The sequence below is a fragment of the Diceros bicornis genome, chromosome 28, assembly GCF_020826845.1.
Source record: "Diceros bicornis minor isolate mBicDic1 chromosome 28, mDicBic1.mat.cur, whole genome shotgun sequence".
In the NCBI taxonomy this organism is placed as follows: Eukaryota; Metazoa; Chordata; class Mammalia; order Perissodactyla; family Rhinocerotidae; genus Diceros; species Diceros bicornis.
The window spans coordinates 7259215-7278070 of NC_080767.1; the positions used below are offsets into that span (position 1 = coordinate 7259215).

The 18856-nt window shown below is 40.9% G+C and overlaps 1 protein-coding gene across 3 annotated transcripts in view; it reads right to left on the reverse strand.

Moving 5' to 3' along the window:
- MELK (maternal embryonic leucine zipper kinase) overlaps positions 1–18856 on the reverse strand; it is a 90911-nt gene that overhangs the window by 30481 nt on the left and 41574 nt on the right. For 2 of the 3 annotated variants that reach the window (XM_058523582.1, XM_058523581.1), the window contains exons 9-10: positions 3670–3738; positions 2155–2253 (exon numbers count right to left, since the gene is read on the reverse strand). The exons of the other annotated variant lie outside the window; for it this stretch is intronic. In XM_058523582.1, the coding sequence (XP_058379565.1) occupies positions 2155–2253; positions 3670–3738 (168 nt within the window). The remainder of the gene's footprint in view (positions 1–2154; positions 2254–3669; positions 3739–18856) is intronic. 3 annotated transcript variants of the gene reach the window in all.

Here is an 18856-nt window from a genome sequence, read left to right on the forward strand (position 1 = left end):
GACCTAACACGTAAAGGCACGCTATAATCAGCAAAACACAACTCAAATATACCTAGGAGACTGACATTAGAACACCCAGATCAAAGCTGAGAAAATGAAGACTCAGAGACATTCATGCGATCTGCCCGAGTCTGGCATTTTTCATTCCTAGCCCAGGTTTCTTCTACCACAATGCCACCTCTCCATGACTCGGCTCCAAGCTATTCCCAAAGAGACCAGACCAACAATGCTTGTCACAAAGGCTACAGCTACGCAGGATACAGGCCCTGAGACTGAACTAGTTGACCCCTCAGATCCATTATATTCTGGAGCCCTTCTGTCTGGTTTCAAATCCTGGCTCTACACTTACTATTGTTTGACCTCGGGCAAGTTACTTCATGATTCTGTGTCTCAGGTGCTTCATCTGCAAAATGGGGACAATAAGAGTATCTACCTCAGAGGGTTAGCACGAGGACTAAATGAGTTAAAAACATAAAGCCCACAGAACAGTACTGACTCTTACAGGTACTATCCGAAGGGCTCTATCTGTATTACACTGCAGGATCATATACAGAGGGTCCTTACTATAACAGCACACTGTTCTATTATAGCAAGTATTCCATAAATATTAGCAATTATTATGCAGAGATTTAAGGAAAATTATGTACCTCTTTGGAATACTCAAAACTATGCATTTTACTTTATACTGTAACTCAATTTAAAATCATTTTTGTCTTGTTGAAATCAGAGGCTTCCTTCATTTTGGCATCTGTCCCACTGCAGACAGTAGTGTCCCCTATCCTATTAAGAGCATGGCTGGGTGGACGTGCAGAGCCCTCCCACACATGGAGAAATGGTGACCCCCAATGGTGGCACAGGGGCATTTGCACCACCCCTCTCCACCTCACGAGGGGCACATCACAGCTTTCCTGGCTCTGCTGCTGCACTGCTCGGACACCTGCACCGGCCGCTGTTCCTAGGCTCTCAGTGTGGACAGTCGGTAGAATCAAGTTGCGGCTCTACTTGTATTTGCTCAACAGATATTACAGATGTCATGAAGGGCTGACACGACAACAGAAGGGAAATTTCAGGAGCCAGCAGTCACAGGAGAATCAGGAAGGATTTCAGCTCAGGCTATATGGCCAAACAGTGGGCAGACTAGGGAGAAGGGGCTAAATACAAGCATAGTCTATTTTTCCAAGACCAGCTGGCCACTAGGAAGAGTATTTATGTCTATTGGTGTGATTATCACAGAAAGCAAATACTGCCCAGCTGTACCAAGTCTACACTGTGGCGTGTCCAAGACACACCTCCGAGCTATTCTGTTGACCCACACACATACCCCACTCCACTGCAGAAGTTTTAGTGGATTATCAGAGAAAATCCTCAATTATCTGAAAAGGCTATTAAATACTTCTCCTTTAAAATATTAAAATACTTGTCTAACGACCTATCTGTGTGAGGCTGCATTTTCTTCATATGCTTCAATCAAAACAACATATCAAAACAGATCGAATGCAGAAGCAGATGAGTATCCAAGAGTTTTCTATTAAGCCAGACATTAAAGAAATTTGCAAAGATGTAAAACAATGCTACTCATCACCAAACATTTTTTAAATTGTTATTTTTCATAAAAATATTTATTTTTGATAAAATATAATGGGTTTACCACTGTTACCTTTAAGTGAATCCATACATAAATATTAAGAGCATAGAAAGGTCCTCAGATGTAAAAGTTTGAGAACAACTATAACCTCGTAACTACTCTAGGAAGCAGACAGAACTAGTTTAACCTACTTTTTATAGATGAATAAATAGGTTTGGCAAAGTTAAGTAACTTGCCCATATTCCCAGAGCACTGTTCACAGTCTTGATTACACATGAGAAACACCTGGGAGCTTTTAAAACTGTCCATTACTTGCTCTGGGATGGGGCGCAGGCAATTTTTTAAAGGTCCCAGTGATTCTCATGTGCAGCCTGGGTTAAGAACCACTGTCCAAGAGATTAACAGGCAAATATATAATTAGGTTACAAGTCTCCCAAACACCAATCTGATGAATAAGTCTACAAAATACATTTTCTTTTATATTTAGACCACATCTTTGTAGGTTCTGAATCCACACAAAGATCACACAAAGTTTAAAAAAACATTCTACTGGATTTCATCTCACTTACAGGAGTCTTGCTTTGCCACTCAACAGGACAGTTGTAATCTTGCATGATCCAGGGATGGCTCAACAAATTTTTCACAGAAATCCGTTTCTTTGGGTCCACCTAGTGGCCATTGAGAAGTAACTAGAGATTAACATTTCAAATAGAGAACATAGAACTCCTTTCCTCCTGAGAACTCAAAATGCATCAGAACAGATGTTAAACTTTATCGTCACAAAAATGCTGTCAAAGACCTTAAAATGGCCTTGGAATAAATTCTTTAGAAAAAGCAATAGAGGCAAGAAAACTAGAGCAACCAACACAGGCTTAGAAGAAAAATGTTTAACAAACATGAACTTCATTGGTATGGACATTATTCATGAAGTTCAGTCAATCCATTGTATGATGGAATAGTCTTTTGCTGGAAAACCTATTCACAGGAAATATTCACCAATTTAATATTCGAGCAGCTACAATGCAGGGCATTCATAGTGAATATGCAATCTCTACCTCTGATGAGCTTACAATCGCAGAGAACAAGTTGAAAAGCACACCCTTCTTTTCCATTTGTAATTTTCAAATGTGAGCAGAGGAAAATTAATCAATAGAGATTAAGTTTTTTTGGAGTTGAGAAGAAAGGCTGAGGTGTTTTCAATCTCATATGGAGATGTGGTGGTCTGGCCCTACTTAATCAAGGTGGGTGAGCCTGAGGTAAACTCTGAATAAAAAGTGGAGATGGCTTAATAGATGGGAAAACTGGGAGATATTCTGAATACATATTAATGAAAAAATATTGCACTAATAAGGTACTCATGTGTTCAAAGTGTTTCCTGTTAATCTCATTTTATCCTCGTCACACCCCACAACTGGAGGCCAGGCTCAGAATCCCCACTTTATGGATCAGGACTAGGTCAGGTGGCGTGCCTACTGATTGGCAGGGCAGATATCGAGATTTGAGCATTCCTGTCTTTCACCCTCAGAGGCCATTCACTAAATTGGCGGTTCTCAAAGCGTGTCCCAGCAGCATCAGTGTCGTCTGGGAGCTTGTCAGAAATGCAGACTCTTGGCCCCCCGAGATCTACTGAATCAGAAACCCTCTGGGTGGTACCCAGCAGTCTGTGTTTTAACAAGCCCGTGTGGTGATTGTGAGACACGCTACAGTTGTGAACCACTGCACTAGATCACGGCGCCCTCTCAGCTGTACATCAGCTTATTCAAGCATTTATTCAGTATCTACCATGTATCTAACGTACGAGAGTGAGAGCGAGAAATGGTTAGAGAAAACAGACAGTGCTCAAAAAAAGGACGAAAAACTCCATCAGCAAAGACATATGGCAGAGGTCTAAAACAAACGCGTTTGCGACATAATGAAGACAGCGTCTTGCAGAGGACATCTGCACGGCAGACACAGTGAATGGAATTCCGAGGCTAATAGATAAATGGTCTGTCCTCCAAATGCAGCAGCACCACAGACGCCTTCAAGTTGGATCAAACAATTGCAATAGACTTCTATTATTTAAAATAAATAACAAAATTTACCTGTAGCATTTGTTGAAGAAGCAGAGTGCTACTGGGAGAGAGCCACTTAGGAACCTCATATTTCCCTCTCTAGAAAAAAGAAAAACATTTAAGAGATTTAGGTTCAACAAGCCTTGACACAAATTTCTAAGGTAACAAGATGCTGGAGGTTTACTTCCAAGCTTGAAGACTTCATCCAACTATAAGATTTGGTAAACACTATTAATAACATAAGAAATCCATTTCTTGCCTTAAAGAAGAAAATCCAGTAAATTAAATACTATTGTCACCTCTAAATTAGCCACATATCAGAGAAGGACTAGAGCACAGAGCATGTAACAGTGGGAAACGCACACGTGCTAGGGCTTTGGGGTCTGCACTATGAGGAAATGGACAGCAGGTACAGTGTCGTCCCTTTTTGTATCACGGAAGCAAAGTTTAGTTTATAATCTCAGAGCAATTATCAGTTGACAAAATGAAGCAGCAGAAAAGCACATTTGGTGGCAGCACACGGGCTGTGGTTAAAAACAGGTCACGTATCATCCACAAGGCAGAATTCACAATCATTGAGGGAAACTGAAGAGAGCCACCCTCTAAGGCAAGTGCCTCTTTGGGGAACGGAAGAGACTCAGGAGACACATGTTTACAACCCGGTACGCTCAGAAATTACAGTCACCAAGTCATCAACTGAAAATAAGACCAGCGGCCCGTTAAACACTAATCCGTGACTGAATACCTCTGCATGACCCCCCACAATTCAGAGGAAAGGATACAATCATCTCCCCTAGCAGAGAACAAACTGTTTAATGATGTTAGGGTAACAGGGTAACTATTTATGAAAAATTAAAATTGAACTGTAATTCACAGTCTACATCAAAATTAATTCCACCCAGATTAAAGAGTTAAATGCAAATACAAAACTATGAAAGTCCTTAAAGAAAACATGGGTGGTTAGAATCTTTTCAGACAGGACAGCAAAACCAAAAACTGTAAAGACTAACAGATGACAAAAGAAAAAGTTGCATTTCTGTACAGCAAAACACTGCTAAGAAAGTAAATTAACAGCAAATTGAAGACAAAAACCTTTTCCACCTAAATGACAAAAGATGAATACGCCTCCTCACATAAAAAGCTCTCACAAAGTGTTAAGACTTCACCACCATCAAACCTGTTCTTCCCGCATTTCCCCATCTCAGCCGCACTACCAGCTGCTCAGGCCAAAACCTTGGAGTTGCCTTTAGCTCCTCCCTCTCACGCTTCACATCCCATCCATCAGCAAGACCTACTGGTTCTGGGTTCAAAGTGTATCCAGAACCCCGTCACTCCCCCCAGCACATCACCAGCTTCTCTCATCCAGCATCCTGCAAGGGGCTCCTGACGTCCTCCAGGGTCCACACTGTCCCCCAGCCTGGTCTCCACTCACCACCACAGTTCTTTTAAAACACTGGGTCGGGTCACATCACTTCTCTACTCAGAACTCTCCAATGGCTCCCCATCTGGCTCAGAACGAAATCCGGGTTCCTTACTCGGGCTCTAAGGCCCTGCACGGTCTGTATCCCCACATCCACCCCATCCTTGCTACCTCTCAAGCTCACCTCCTAACTCCCCCTCATTCACCGAACTACGGTCACAGGTCAAACACATGCCCACTTCAGGGCCTTTGCACTCTTTGTTCCCTCCGCCTATGGCGCTTTCCCGCAATACCAGCAGAGCCTGCGCCTTAATCGTCCTCAGGTCTCCACTTAAACACACTGGTGCAGTGAGGCCTCCCCTCACCACCTCATCATTCTCCCCCTCCCTTTCATGCTACTTTTCTTTACATTCCTTATCCCCACTTGTCATATTCCACATTTCTTTATTTTCTGCCTCATTACGTTAGACTGTAAGCTCCCCAATCACGGCGATTTTGTCTGTGCTATTCACCTAGAACAGTGTCTGGCCCTAGCATAGAAAAGGCCCTCAATTAAGATTTGTTTAATAAGTGAAGGAATGGATAAAAAACATACATTCCAAAAGAAAATGGGCAAAGAACATTCACAGGTAATTCCTAAAACAAGAACTTTTAAATGGCCAATAAATATGAAAATATGTTCAACTAATCTAGCAATAAAAGTAATAAATTTAAACAAAAATATGATACCATCTGCTGTCTATCAAACTGACAAACTTAAAAAAACACGACCCAGTGTTAGTAAGAGTTCAGGGACAGGAGTGCTTACATACACACCTAGAGAGTGTAAACTTTTCTGAAGAGTAATTTGGAAATATGTATTAAAAGCATTCAAAGTTGCATATCCTTGACCCGGCAAGTTCACTTCTAGCAATTTATCCTAAGCAAATAATTTGGCATAAAAAATTGATGAACAGTAAACTTCATCACAGAATTGTTTATGATAACTTTGGCAACTAAGGAACATAGTCTGATGGCAAACTCTAGAGGGTTCCCACAACTACTGAAGACAAAATTAACTGAATAGGGATCCAGAGTTAGAAACATAAAATAGGTCCAGGGAGACAAGAGGAAGCACACACACACAGAAGCCAACAGTAAGTGAATAAGGCTGGAAGGGTGGAGGCAGGGAGGTGGGCAAGCCATTGAAGGGTACCACCACTGGGGTTCTCTGCTCTTACAAACCGTCTAGGACATAACTCTTACAGAAATCAGTCCAGCTTAAAGGTGAGGGGAGAAACAGACAGGTATGGGTCACTCCCAGTCCTAGGACTACATGACAGGCTGGATTCTGATTATGTTAAAGAAATAATCAAAGTTCCAAAGTGTTATCAAGCAATGAATTTAAAAAGAAAAGGTGCTGACGTCTAAACAACTGAATCTCTGACTCAGCCTCCTTGATGAGGGCAGACAGGCTGACCTACAAAGCATTTCCTAGGAAGGGCGAGAGCTTTCATGTTACAAGTGACACTCAATCTCGTTGACTTTTTCATCCTCCTTTATCTCGAGCACTCGCTATTACCCAGAGAGCCCACTCCCACGTACACCTTGCCAGGGCACCTCAACACTCGCCAGTGTCAGAAACTGACCAAGTTTGCTTCTGAATTATGATGATGAAGCCTCGAATTCCCTTCTCCTTACTGTCCCTCATCCACGGCCAACGGAACCCCAAGCTGAAGGCTCAGTGCTGCCTGGGCTCCAGGCCTTATCCTGAGGAAGGGGGGCTGTTTAGACACTTCAGCCAGCTCCCTGGGACTCAGCAGTAAGTCACAGTTGCTGCGGGACTGGCCCAGCCTAGTTGGCCCCACTCTCCTATCTGAGCTCTTCCTTATTCCTGAGACCAAGGCCTCTCACGACGCAAATCCTGGGTACCTGACTGGCTCTCTTTCTTGGCAAACTGACCATCTGCCTGATCCTCAAACATTTCAGCTTGCTCTTGCCAGGGTCCCATAGGAAATGGAGTAAGGGTAAGGACTGGGGTAAGGACTCTCCCACCTGCTTACACTGATCAAATGGTCGTGACCTCCTGCATCTCCAATCACAGCGTGCCCGTGGAGTGTCCTCTGTCATGCTTCACTCACTAGGCAGAACCCCACGTGCTCCAGTGGGTCCTCCCTCACGCTGAGTGTATGCGAGCCATTTGCTGCTTACTCTGAGTATCGTCTGCATTGGGTTGAATAGTGTCCCCCCCAAATTCATGTCTACCCAGAACCTGTGGACGCATCCTTATTTGAAAATCAGGCCTTTTGCAGATGTAATCAAGTTAAGATGAGATCATACTGGGTTAGGATGGGCCCTAAATTCAATACGACTAGTGTTCTCACAAGAAGAGAGAAATTTAGACACGGGGACACACACAGGGGAGAAGGCCACGTGAAGACAGAGGCAGAGACTGGAGCGACACAGCTACAATCCAAGGATTGCCAGAAAACACCAGAAGCCAGGAAGAGGGAAAGAAGGACCCTCCCCTAGAGCCTTCAGAGAGAGCAGGGCCCTGCTCTAGGGATCCAGATTTGGGACTTCTAGCCTCCAGAACTGCGAGGGAATAAATATATGTTGTTTTAAGCCACCACCTTGTAGTATTTTGAGATAGTAACCGTAGGAAACTAATACACCCTCTATAAAGGTTTAACTTCCTCACATGACCTCTCTCCTATCAGCACCTGCCCACCCCCAGGATAAGTCTGGTTCCAGGTTCTAGTCCTTTCTGGTCTGCTCCAACACACAGATAACAGGCCCATAACCAGATCTATGATAATAGAAGAAATGTTATGCCTTTAAATCCAGAAACTACCATCTAAAACAAAAGTACTCTTAACTAAAAGTAGCAGAATTCTATAGAAACCAGATGTAAAAATAAATATTCAGACCAAAGCACTGCATAAGAAGCCTCCACCAGACTGACTGCAAGTTCCTCTTTGCCTCTTTTTATCACCCTTTATCCTCCCACCTTGAGTTCATAAAGCATCTTTTAATAGATCCCCGTGCCGTGCTGTAAGCTAGCCCCACGCAGGCAACCCCGTCCAGACAGAGGCAGAGAGAACAAGTGAATGAGCAGTGTAGTGCCTGACACATGGGAGACAGCAATGCACTAGAGTCGCACATTATGTCTGAATCCCAGTTCTGCCTCTCATTAGCGCCTTGGACTTCTACAAGTTACTAGTCTCTCTGACCTGTCTCCTAAGAGAGTAGGCTCTGGAGACAAATTGCCCAGATTCAAATCCAGGATCTACCACCTACTAGCTGTGTAGATGAGCTATTTAACCTTGCTGTGCCTCAGTTTCCTCAATTGTAAAATGAAGAATAAGGGGCCAGCCCAGTGGCGCAAGCGGTTAAGTGCGTGCGCTCCGCTGCGGCGGCCTGGGGTTCGCAGGTTCGGATCCCGGGCGTGCACTGACGCACCGCTTGTCAAGTCATGCTGTGGTGGCATCATATAAAGTAGAGGAAGATGAGCATGGATGTTAGCCCAGGGCCAATCTTCCTCAGCAAAAAGAGGAGGATTGGCAGATGTTAGCTCAGGGCTGATCTTCCTCACAAAAAAAAAAAAAAAAGAAGAATAGTACCTACTCCATAAATTGTTGCTGGATTCAATGATCTAACACATATAAAGCACCTAACACAGGGCCAGGCACACAGTAAGAACTCAATGTACGTTAGTTTCTACTACTACTGCTGCCTCCAGTCCCACCACCGTTACTGCTACTACTATAGTTACCATCTGTAAAACAAGTAATGGAGAGGGAGACAGGGCTACTCAAGAAGGTAGTGGACCAAGATGGGCGTGCTGGCCAATAGCCATGCATGCCAGAGTGCTAAATACTCTGCATTGTACGAAAGGCTGAGTCATTCTGAGGAACGCCACGTGCCCTCCCAGGCGGCTCTGCCCCCTTGCAGCTGCCTCAGGGTCTCAGGATTGCCTGGTAAGGAACACATCACCTAGTCAGGTCCTGCTCACATCACCCACCAGCTCTCCCTGTGTGGACAGAGGAGCTCTGCAGAGCACCATCCATGAACAAGTCACGAGACCTGTGACCCGTCACCACAACCTGACGCTCTCAGCCTCGTTCTCTGCACTGAAACACTGGCAGAAACAAAGTCCAGAGCTGAGTTCTGCTGCCGGGCCTGCTCCAACCTGTTATTTGTACGCGTAGTTTAAAACACCTGTACCTATATTTTATCCTGTGCAGTAGGCAGGGATTATTAACCACATTACACAGATGAGGAAACTCTGTCTCAGCCAGAGAAATCAAGTCCAATATTATATGGCACTGGTTCTCAGGCAGGGGTGAATTTGTCCCCAGGGGACATCTGGCAGTGTCTGGAGATGATTTTGATTGTCATGACTCAGGGGCTACTACTGGCATCTAGTGGGTAAAAGCCAGAGATGCTGCTAAACACCCTACAATGCACAGAACAGCCCCCACAACAAAGAATCATCTAGTCCAAAATGTCAGTAGTGCCAAAGTTGAGACACATTGCTGTAGAGCAAAAAAGGGTAGATTTAGGACCAGGAGAGAGACACAGAACTTTTTCTGTTGTGTTGTGCTGGAAGGTCTAAGCAAGCTAGAAGGAGACAGGCAGAAAGGCTCCTTATGTCAGTATTGAAGGTACACATCTAAGGATCAGACAGAAAAGACCTTGAGAGGAACAAATCTGCTGGGGAAGAGGCCTTGTGTCAACCAGGGCTGTACCCCTTAACCCTGGTTTCTCATCAGTCTTTGGACCATTCTTGTTTATTTAAGGGACGATTACCTTGCAAAAAAGAGCAAAAAACAGGTAATAGAGGGCGAAACCAAGTGGGAGGGGAAAGATTTGTGGGCTAATAAGCAAGATAATCCTGGGAATTCTAGTGGGCTTGAAATAGTTTGTTTTTCACATGGTGCTAAGAAAGGCAGGCGATCTCTCAACACATAATCATAGCACTGGAGTCAAGTCTATAATTGTGAAATATAATCTCATAGATAATTTGCTCATTTTCTTTAAAATTATAAATTATACTTGTTAGAAAGCAATTTTACTTTCAAGATACTCAACTTTCATTTACTAAATTATTTATACTTCCCTAACATTTATGTACCCAGAACTGCAGTATAGTCATGCTTGTCGTTGAATGCAGTGATGGCTAATGAATATAGTTGACATTAATAAGATTAATACTCAATCTATTAGTAATCACGCTGGAAATTGCAGTAGAGCATTTTGGTTAAAATAGTTAACAAATGCAAAAGATAACAAAGTCTGCCTCTTAAACAAGAGTTACATACAGTGTGTCAAATATTGCTCGTTTTGCAATCAAACCAAGAACTGAGGGAAGTGTTATTCCCAAGTGAGGAATTTTAGAACATTCCAGGCAAAGATACATACTGCATGCAAGTGATAGGACACCTTAATTAGATTCAACCAGCAGACGGTATTACACTGCGACTCGGAACAACAGTTCTGAGCCAAGATTACAATAAATTTCAAAATCTATAATGTGTGAAATTAAATTCCACAATAATGCATAAAAGTCCTAATTTGAATCAATTTTCAACTCACAAATACATGAAAAACTAAAAAATGAAATTCAGAGTAGGAGAAACAAAGAATATACAGTATTAGTAAATAATATTAATTAGGAAGACTAAATCTCTACTGAACAAGAATTAGATAATTTCTACCTATTCATTTCACTGTAGAAATATTTGATTTACCAAAAATATCAAAACTTGTATCTAACATCTACTATTAGAATAATACTAACACTTTTATATTATCTTAAGGTAATTCCCCTCTCCCAAAGGATTAATCCAAGATCCACTAGTGCCCTCAAACAAATAAATAAAAGTAGAGAATACTGAAGTTTGTATGTTGGTACATTCACCTTGTATTGGTAGAACAACACATTAATAATTAAGAGCATTAATTCCATGGCTGCCAAATGAACGTGAACTTGCATTAACAGCAAACAAAGGCAAATAAACAGCACAGAAGTTTAGGTCCAAATAGGTTAAAAAAAACAAACAAACAGTAAAGCTTACAGTTAAGTCAGTGAATGAGGAACACCATTGATATAATGTAGGTCAATTTCAGTAGGGTATTAGCAGCCACTTACTTTATCTTTGCGGATAAGACCACAAAATCCTGGATAAGTGTATCTGATACAGACTAAAAACCAATACCCAGAACACTCAGGGGTGGTCCTGTTCTATCCAGTTTTTTAATCAACAACTTGGATAAGAGATATTTAAGAAATGTGCAAAATGGCACAATGCTGGCAAGGAGAGCTGATGTTACATGAGATGAGAATCAAGATTCAAAATTTCAACAGATGAGAATGCTAGGCTAAAACAAAAACAAGGAAAACTGAACATGAATAAATAGAAGTCAGGGAACTTGTAGCTACTCGGAGCTGGAACAGACCTAGGGAATCACTGATTACAGCAAGGCTCTAACACTACTGGTGAAGGAAAGGAGGACCAGTAAGTTGCCCTACCAGAGGCGACACCTAAGGCGAGTAGAAAAGGGGATGCATAATACCTCATATGAATTAGGAGAACTAACTTGTAGCCTTGGTAAATCTAACAAGTTGGGACATCTAGGAATATTTCCAAGTTAATGGACACAAAAAGAAGTTGGGATGGGGTTCACTTTCCCCTCTAGGAGTCTATGATTCTAGCATGTACAGAGTGGAAAAACAATATTTCACGGAAATGAGAATGGGCTCTGAGCTTGACTACCTGAGTTCAAATCCCAGCTCTGCCACTTACTAGCTGTAAGACCCTGGGTAAGTTATTTAAGGTCTCTGCACCTTAGTTTTGTCACCTATAAGAGACAGACAATCATAGCAACTACCTCATTTAGAGTAGAGAATGTTAATAAGGAAAGCTCACGAATGTTAAGTATTACTTTTGTTACAACAGAGTAAGAATAAACACGCCAGTAAACATTTATTTTTTACGCGTAACTATGTGCAAGGGTCAGGAAATTATTAAACATATATACCTCAGAATAGTCTATCTCCTTGGAGGAAAAAAAAGGGAGTGGAGAGAAAAAGCAAAAAAATTGAACAACAAAAAGACTGATGCAAATGCTCCAGGCAGAAGAAACTTCAGCACAACTCAAATAAATACAGAATCTATTTCTGCACACCTACAGACGGACTCAGACCTGGCCTGCAGAAGGCACCTCCCCCACTTTCCACATAAGTTTTAGCGGTTCAAAACTCACACAAAACTTTATCATTCTACTTTTTAAAAAATTATTACTAGCAAACCAAATTCAATACCATATTAAAAGAATTATACATCGTGACCAAGTGGGATTTATTCCTGGAATGCAAGGATTGTTCAACATACACGAATCAATAGATGTGATACACCACATTAAAAGAAAGAAGGAAAAAAACAAATGATCATGTCAATTGATGCAGAAAAAACATTTGACAAAATTCAACCCTTTCATGATAAAAGCACTAAACAAACTAGGAATAGGAGCAACCTATCAACATAATTTTTAAAAAGCCATATATGAAAAAGCCATAGCCAACATCATACTCAATGGTGAAAGACTGAAAGCTTTTCCTCTAAAATCAAGAACACGACAAGGATGCCCAATTTCACCATTTTTTTGAAATAGTAATGGAAGTCCTAGCCAGAGCAATTAGGCAAGAAAGAAAATCTTTACATCATTCAAAATTTAAGATGGACAAAAGAGCATAGAGTAACAAGTCTCACTTCCATCCTTCTCTCCCTACTTTCCTCCCCAGAAGAAACAGCAACTACAAACTCCTCGTATTTCCTTCATATGTGACTAAATAATATAAATATACCTCCCTCTCCTTTATTTCTTACAAAAATGACAGTATACTATATGTACTGTTTTACACCTTGCTTTTTCCCTTAAGAATATGTCTTAGGTATCATTTCATATCAGTATTTAAAGAGCTTCTTCATTCGTTTTTATGGCTGTAGAGTATTCTATCATAAGGATGTAGAAGAGTGACATCAGCATCATGGTAGAGTGAGTTGCTCCCTTCATCTCTCCTGTCTAAGTTACAATCAGTAGGACATCCACAGACCAACAAAGGATCCTCTGCAGAGCACACCAGAACGCCTCAGAGATCCATGCATCTATACACCTGAAGGTGGGTGGACGGGACCTCACGGACGCGGTGGAAGCAGGGGAGTAGCGGCAGTAGCTATCGAGACTGGAGACTCCAGGAATGGTGGCAGCACCTGTGACCAGAAGCTCCAGGAACTGTGCAGTGGCAGTGGCGCCTGCAACCTGAGACTCCAGGAAACGCTGCAGCACCCAAGACCAGAGAATCCATGAACCATGGTGGCAGCACCTGCGACAGGAAACTCCAGGAACTGTGGAAGCATGCACCAGCCCCTTCTCCCCCAGCAGGAACAGTGATGCCCACAGCACGAGGCTCCAGGAACTGCAGCAGCGCCCATGACCCAGGTATCCCTGCCCCTTGTGGTGGTGGTGCCCACAACCCCAGCCCACCCGGCAATGACAGTGACACCTGTGAATCCCATGCCGCTGGCAGTGGCAGTGCAAGCACCCCCAGAAAACCCAGAAGCAGCAGCAGAGGTGGTGAACGCAGCAGCAGCCCCCCAGCCACAGCAGCACCCAAGGCCACAGAGAGCCCAGTAACAGCGACAGTGAAGCCCACAACCCTGGTCTCCCCCAGCTGCAGTGGTGTCTGCAACTCTTGCCCCCACCTGCGGCAATGGCACCTGAAGACCCAACAAACCCAGACATGGTGGAGGCACCCAGGACTCCAGCTCCCACTCCACCTCTCCCCCTCCCCCCACCATGGTGGGGGAACTCATGACCCAGGCAACCCCAGAAACAGTAGAGATACTCGCTAGCCCTGTGACCCTGGTGGCGACACCCACAACTGCAGCAACACCATAAGCAGCAAGGCACCAGCAGGCTCGAAGTCACAAGCAGTACGATGAGGACACTGATGACATCTCTGGGAGAGGCAGTGGAAGGTGGAAAGCACTCGTTCTCAGAAAAAAACAGAAGCAGCTCCGAATCAAAGTAAATAAAGTCTTACCTCAACAAGAAAGGTGTTTACTACTACAATAGTGTCAGCAGAGGAACAATTCATCAAGCACCATGAAAAATTACAGTAGCACAGTATCACAAAAAGAAAACGACAGTTCTCCAGAAACCGAACTTGAAGTCATGGAAGATTGTGATCTGACTGATGAAGAATTCAAAATAGCTGTAATGAAGAAACTCAGTGAGCTACAAGAAAACTCAGAACAATAGTTCAATGAGTCAGGAATAAAATTAAAGAGCAGAAGGAGTACTTCACCAGAGAGACTGAAACTCTAAAAAACAACAAAACAGAAATGCTGGAGCTGAAGAACTCAATCAATGAGATGAAGAATAAAGTAGAAAACAGCGGAAATAGAGCAGACCACCTGGAAGAGAGAATTAGGGAGATACAAATCTAGAAATGATTCAGCTGGAAAATGAGAGAGAACTATGATTTTTAAAAAGTGGAAAAACCTATGAGAAATGTCCAATTCAATTAGGAAAAGCAACATAAGGATAATGGGTATCCCAGAAGGAGAACAGAGGGAGAAGTGAGCAGAGAGACTATTTAAATAAATAATAGCTGAGAATTCCAAAACCTGGGGAATGAACTGGATATACAACTACATGAAACTACTAGAATATCTAATTATCTCAACACAAAAAGATCTCCAAGGCACATTATAATAAAACTGTCAGAAGTCAATGACAAAGAAAGCACATTAAGAGCAGCCAGAGAGAGGAAAAAAAAACTACCTACAAAGAAACCCCTATTAGGGTATCACCAGATTTCTCAGCAGAACTCTGTAGGCCAGGAGAGAGTGGAATGATATAATCAAGATATTGAAAGATAAAAACTGTCAGCCAAGAATACTCTATCCAGCAGAGTTATCTTTCAAATATGAAGGAGAAATAAAGGCTTTCCCAGACAAACAAAAGCTGAGAGAGTTCACTGCCACTAGACCTCCTTACAAGAAATCTTGAAAAGAGCTCTCCTACTTGAAACAAAAAGGCAAAGGTATACAAGCTTTGAGCAAGGTGATAAATAGACAGACAGAATCAGAAAATTGCAACTCGATATCAGAATAGGTTAGTAAACACTTAATTATAACATAAAGGTTAAAGGGAAAGAAAGCATTAAAAATAACTATAACCACTTCAATTTGGTAATGAACTCACAATACAAAAAGGAATAATTTGTGACAACAAGACTACAGAAAGGGAAGAGGAAAAGGATGAAACCTGCATAGGCAAATGAAGATAAGATGTTATCAGCAGAAAAACGACTATCTCATCTATAACATCTTTTATACAAACCTCAGGGTAACTACAAAACAAAAATTCAGAGTAGATTCATAAAACATAAAAAAAGAGGCAACTGAGAAACACATCACAGAAAATCACCAAACTAAAATGGCAGGCAGAAACATAAAGACAAAGAAACAATGGAAATATAAAGCAACCAGAAAACAAAAGATAAATTGGCAGTATTAAGTCCTCATATATCAATAATCACCCTAAATGTAAATGGAATAAATTCACCAATCAAAAGACACAGAGTGACTGGATGAATTAAAAAACAAGACCCAACATATGCTGCCTCCAGGAGACCCATCTCAGCTCTGAAGACAAACATAAGCTCAGAGTGAAGGAATGGAAGATGATACTCCAAGCAAACGGGAATAGAAAGCGGGTGTAGCCATACTTATATCAGACAATATAGATTTCAAGCCAAAAAAGATAATAAGTGACAAAGATGGACATTATATAATGATAAAGGGGAGACTCTATCAAGAAGACATAATGTTTGTTAATATATATGCACTTAACATGGGAGCACCAAAGTATATAAAGCAACCATTAACAGACCTAAAGGGAGAAACTGACAGCAACATAATAGCAGGCGACATTAATACCTCACTTACGTCAATGGATAGATCATCCAGATAGAAAGTCAACAAGGAGACAGTGGCCTTAAATGAAACATTACACCAGATGGACTTAATAGATATATATAGAACATTCCATCCAAAAGTAGCAGAATACACATTGTTTTCAAGTGCACATGGAACAATCTCAAAGATAGAGCATATGTTGGAAAACAAAACAAATCTCAATAAACTTAAGAAGATTGAAATCATATCAAGCATCTTTTCTGACCACAATGGTATGAAACTAGAAATCAACTACAAGAAAAACGCTGGAAAAGTCACAAATACGTGGAGACTAAACAATATGCTACTAAACAACTATTGAATCAATGAAGAAATCAAAGGAGAAATCAACAAATACCTGGGGACAAATGAAAATGAAAACACAATATGCAAAATCTATGGGATGTAGCAAAAGCAGTACCAAGAAGGAAGTATATAGCAACACAAGCCTACCTCAAGAAACAAGAAAAACCTCAAATAAACAACCTAACACTACATCTAAAAGAACTAGAAAAAGAAGAACAAATGAAGCCCAAAGTCAGTAGAAGGAAGGAAATAAAAATCAGAGTGAAGATAAACAAAATAGAGACTAAAAAGACAATAGAGAAGATCACTAAAACTAAGAGCTGGTTCTTTGAAAAAATAAACAAAATGGAAAAACCTTTAGCTAGGCTCACTAAAACAAAGAAAGAGAAGGCTCAAACGAATAAAATCAGAAATGAAAGAGAAGAAATGACAATGGGTACCACAGCAATACAAAGGATTATAACAGAATATTACGAAAAACTATATGCCAACAATTTGGATAACCTAGAAGAAATGGAGAATTCTTAGAATTACACAACCTCTCAATATTGAATCAAGAAGAAACAGAGAATCTCAATAGACCAATTACTAGTAAAGAGATAGAAAGAGTAATCAAAAACCTCCCAAAAAACAAAAGTCCAGGACCAGGCAGCTTCTCCAAGGAAGTCTACCAAACATTCAAAGAAGATTCAATACCTATCTTTCTCAAGCTCTTTCAAAAAACTGAAGAGGAAGAGATGCTTCCTAACTCATTTTACGAGGCCAACATTACCCTGATACCAAAACACACAAGGACAACACAGAGAAGGAAAATTACAGGCTAATATCACTGATGAACACAGATGCAAAAATCCTCAACAAAATATTAGCAAATCAAATACAACAATACATTAAGATGGTCATACACCATAATCAGGTGGGATTTATTCCAGGGATGCAAGGATGGTTCAACCCATAAACATCCACAAATCAATCAATGTGATACACCACATTAATAAAATGAAGAATGAAAATCACATGATCATCTCAGATACAGAGAAAGCATGTGAGAAGATTTAGCATTCTTTTATAACAAAAACTCTCAATAAGACAGGTATAGCAGGAAAGTACAACATAAAGGCCATATATGAAAAACCCACAGCTAACATCATATTCAATGGTGAAAAAGTGAAAGCTATTCCTCTACGAAGACAAACAAGACAAGGATGCCCACTCTCGCTACTCTTATTCAACATAGTATTGGAAGTCCTAGCCAGAGCAATTAGGCAAGAAAAAGAAATGAAAGGTATCCAAATTAGAAAGGAGGAAGTAAAACTGTCACTATGTGTAGACAACATCATTTTATATATAGCAAACCCTAAAGAATTCACAAAAAAAACATTAGAAATAATTAACAAATACAGTAAAGTTTCAGGGTACAAAATCAACATACAAAAATCAATTGTGCTTCTATACCCTAACAACGAACCAGCACAAAGAGAAATCAAGAATACCATCCCACTTTACAATCACAACAAAAAGAATAAAATATCTAAAAATAAATCTAGACAAGGAGGTTAAAGATCCATATATTGAAAACTATAAGACATTATTGAAGGAAGTCAAAGACGACACAAAGAAATGGAAAGATACTCCGTGTTCATAGATTGGAAGAATTAGCATAGTTAAAATGTCCATATTACCTATAGCAATCCACACATTCACTGCAATCCTTACCAGAATCCCAATAGCCTTTTTCACGGAAATAGAACAAAGAATCCTAAAATTTATATGGAACAACAAAAAACCCTGAATAGTCAAAGCAATCCTGAGAAAAAAGAACAAAGCTGGAAGTATCACAGTCCCTGATTTCAAAATGTACTACAAAGCTATAGTAATCAAAACAGCATGGTCCTGGCAGAAAAACAGACACACAGATCAAGTGGAATTGAATTGAGAGCCCAGAAACAAACCCACACATTTACGGATAGCTAATTTTTGACAAAGCAGCCAAGAACATATCAAGGAGAAAGGAAAGTCTCTTCAATAAATCATGTTGGGAAAACTGGACAGCCACATGCAAAAGAATGAAAGTAGACCACTATCTCACACCATACACAAAAATTAACTCAAAATGGATTCAAGTCTTGAATGTAAGACCTGAAACCATAAACTCCTAGAAGAAAACATAGGCAGTATGCTCTTTGAAATCAGTCTTAGCAGTATCTTTTTGAATATGTCTCCTTGGGCAAGGGAAACAAAAGAAAAAATAAACAAATGGGACTACAACAAACTAAAAAGCTTCTGCATGGCAAAGGAAACCATCAACAAAACAAAAAGACAACCTACTGATTTGGAGAAGATATTTACAAATCAAATATCCAATAAGGGGTTAATATCCTAAATATATAAAGAACTCACACAACTCAACAACAAAAAACAAACAACCTGGTTAAAAACTGGGCAGAACATATGAACAGACATTTTTCCAAAGAAGATACAC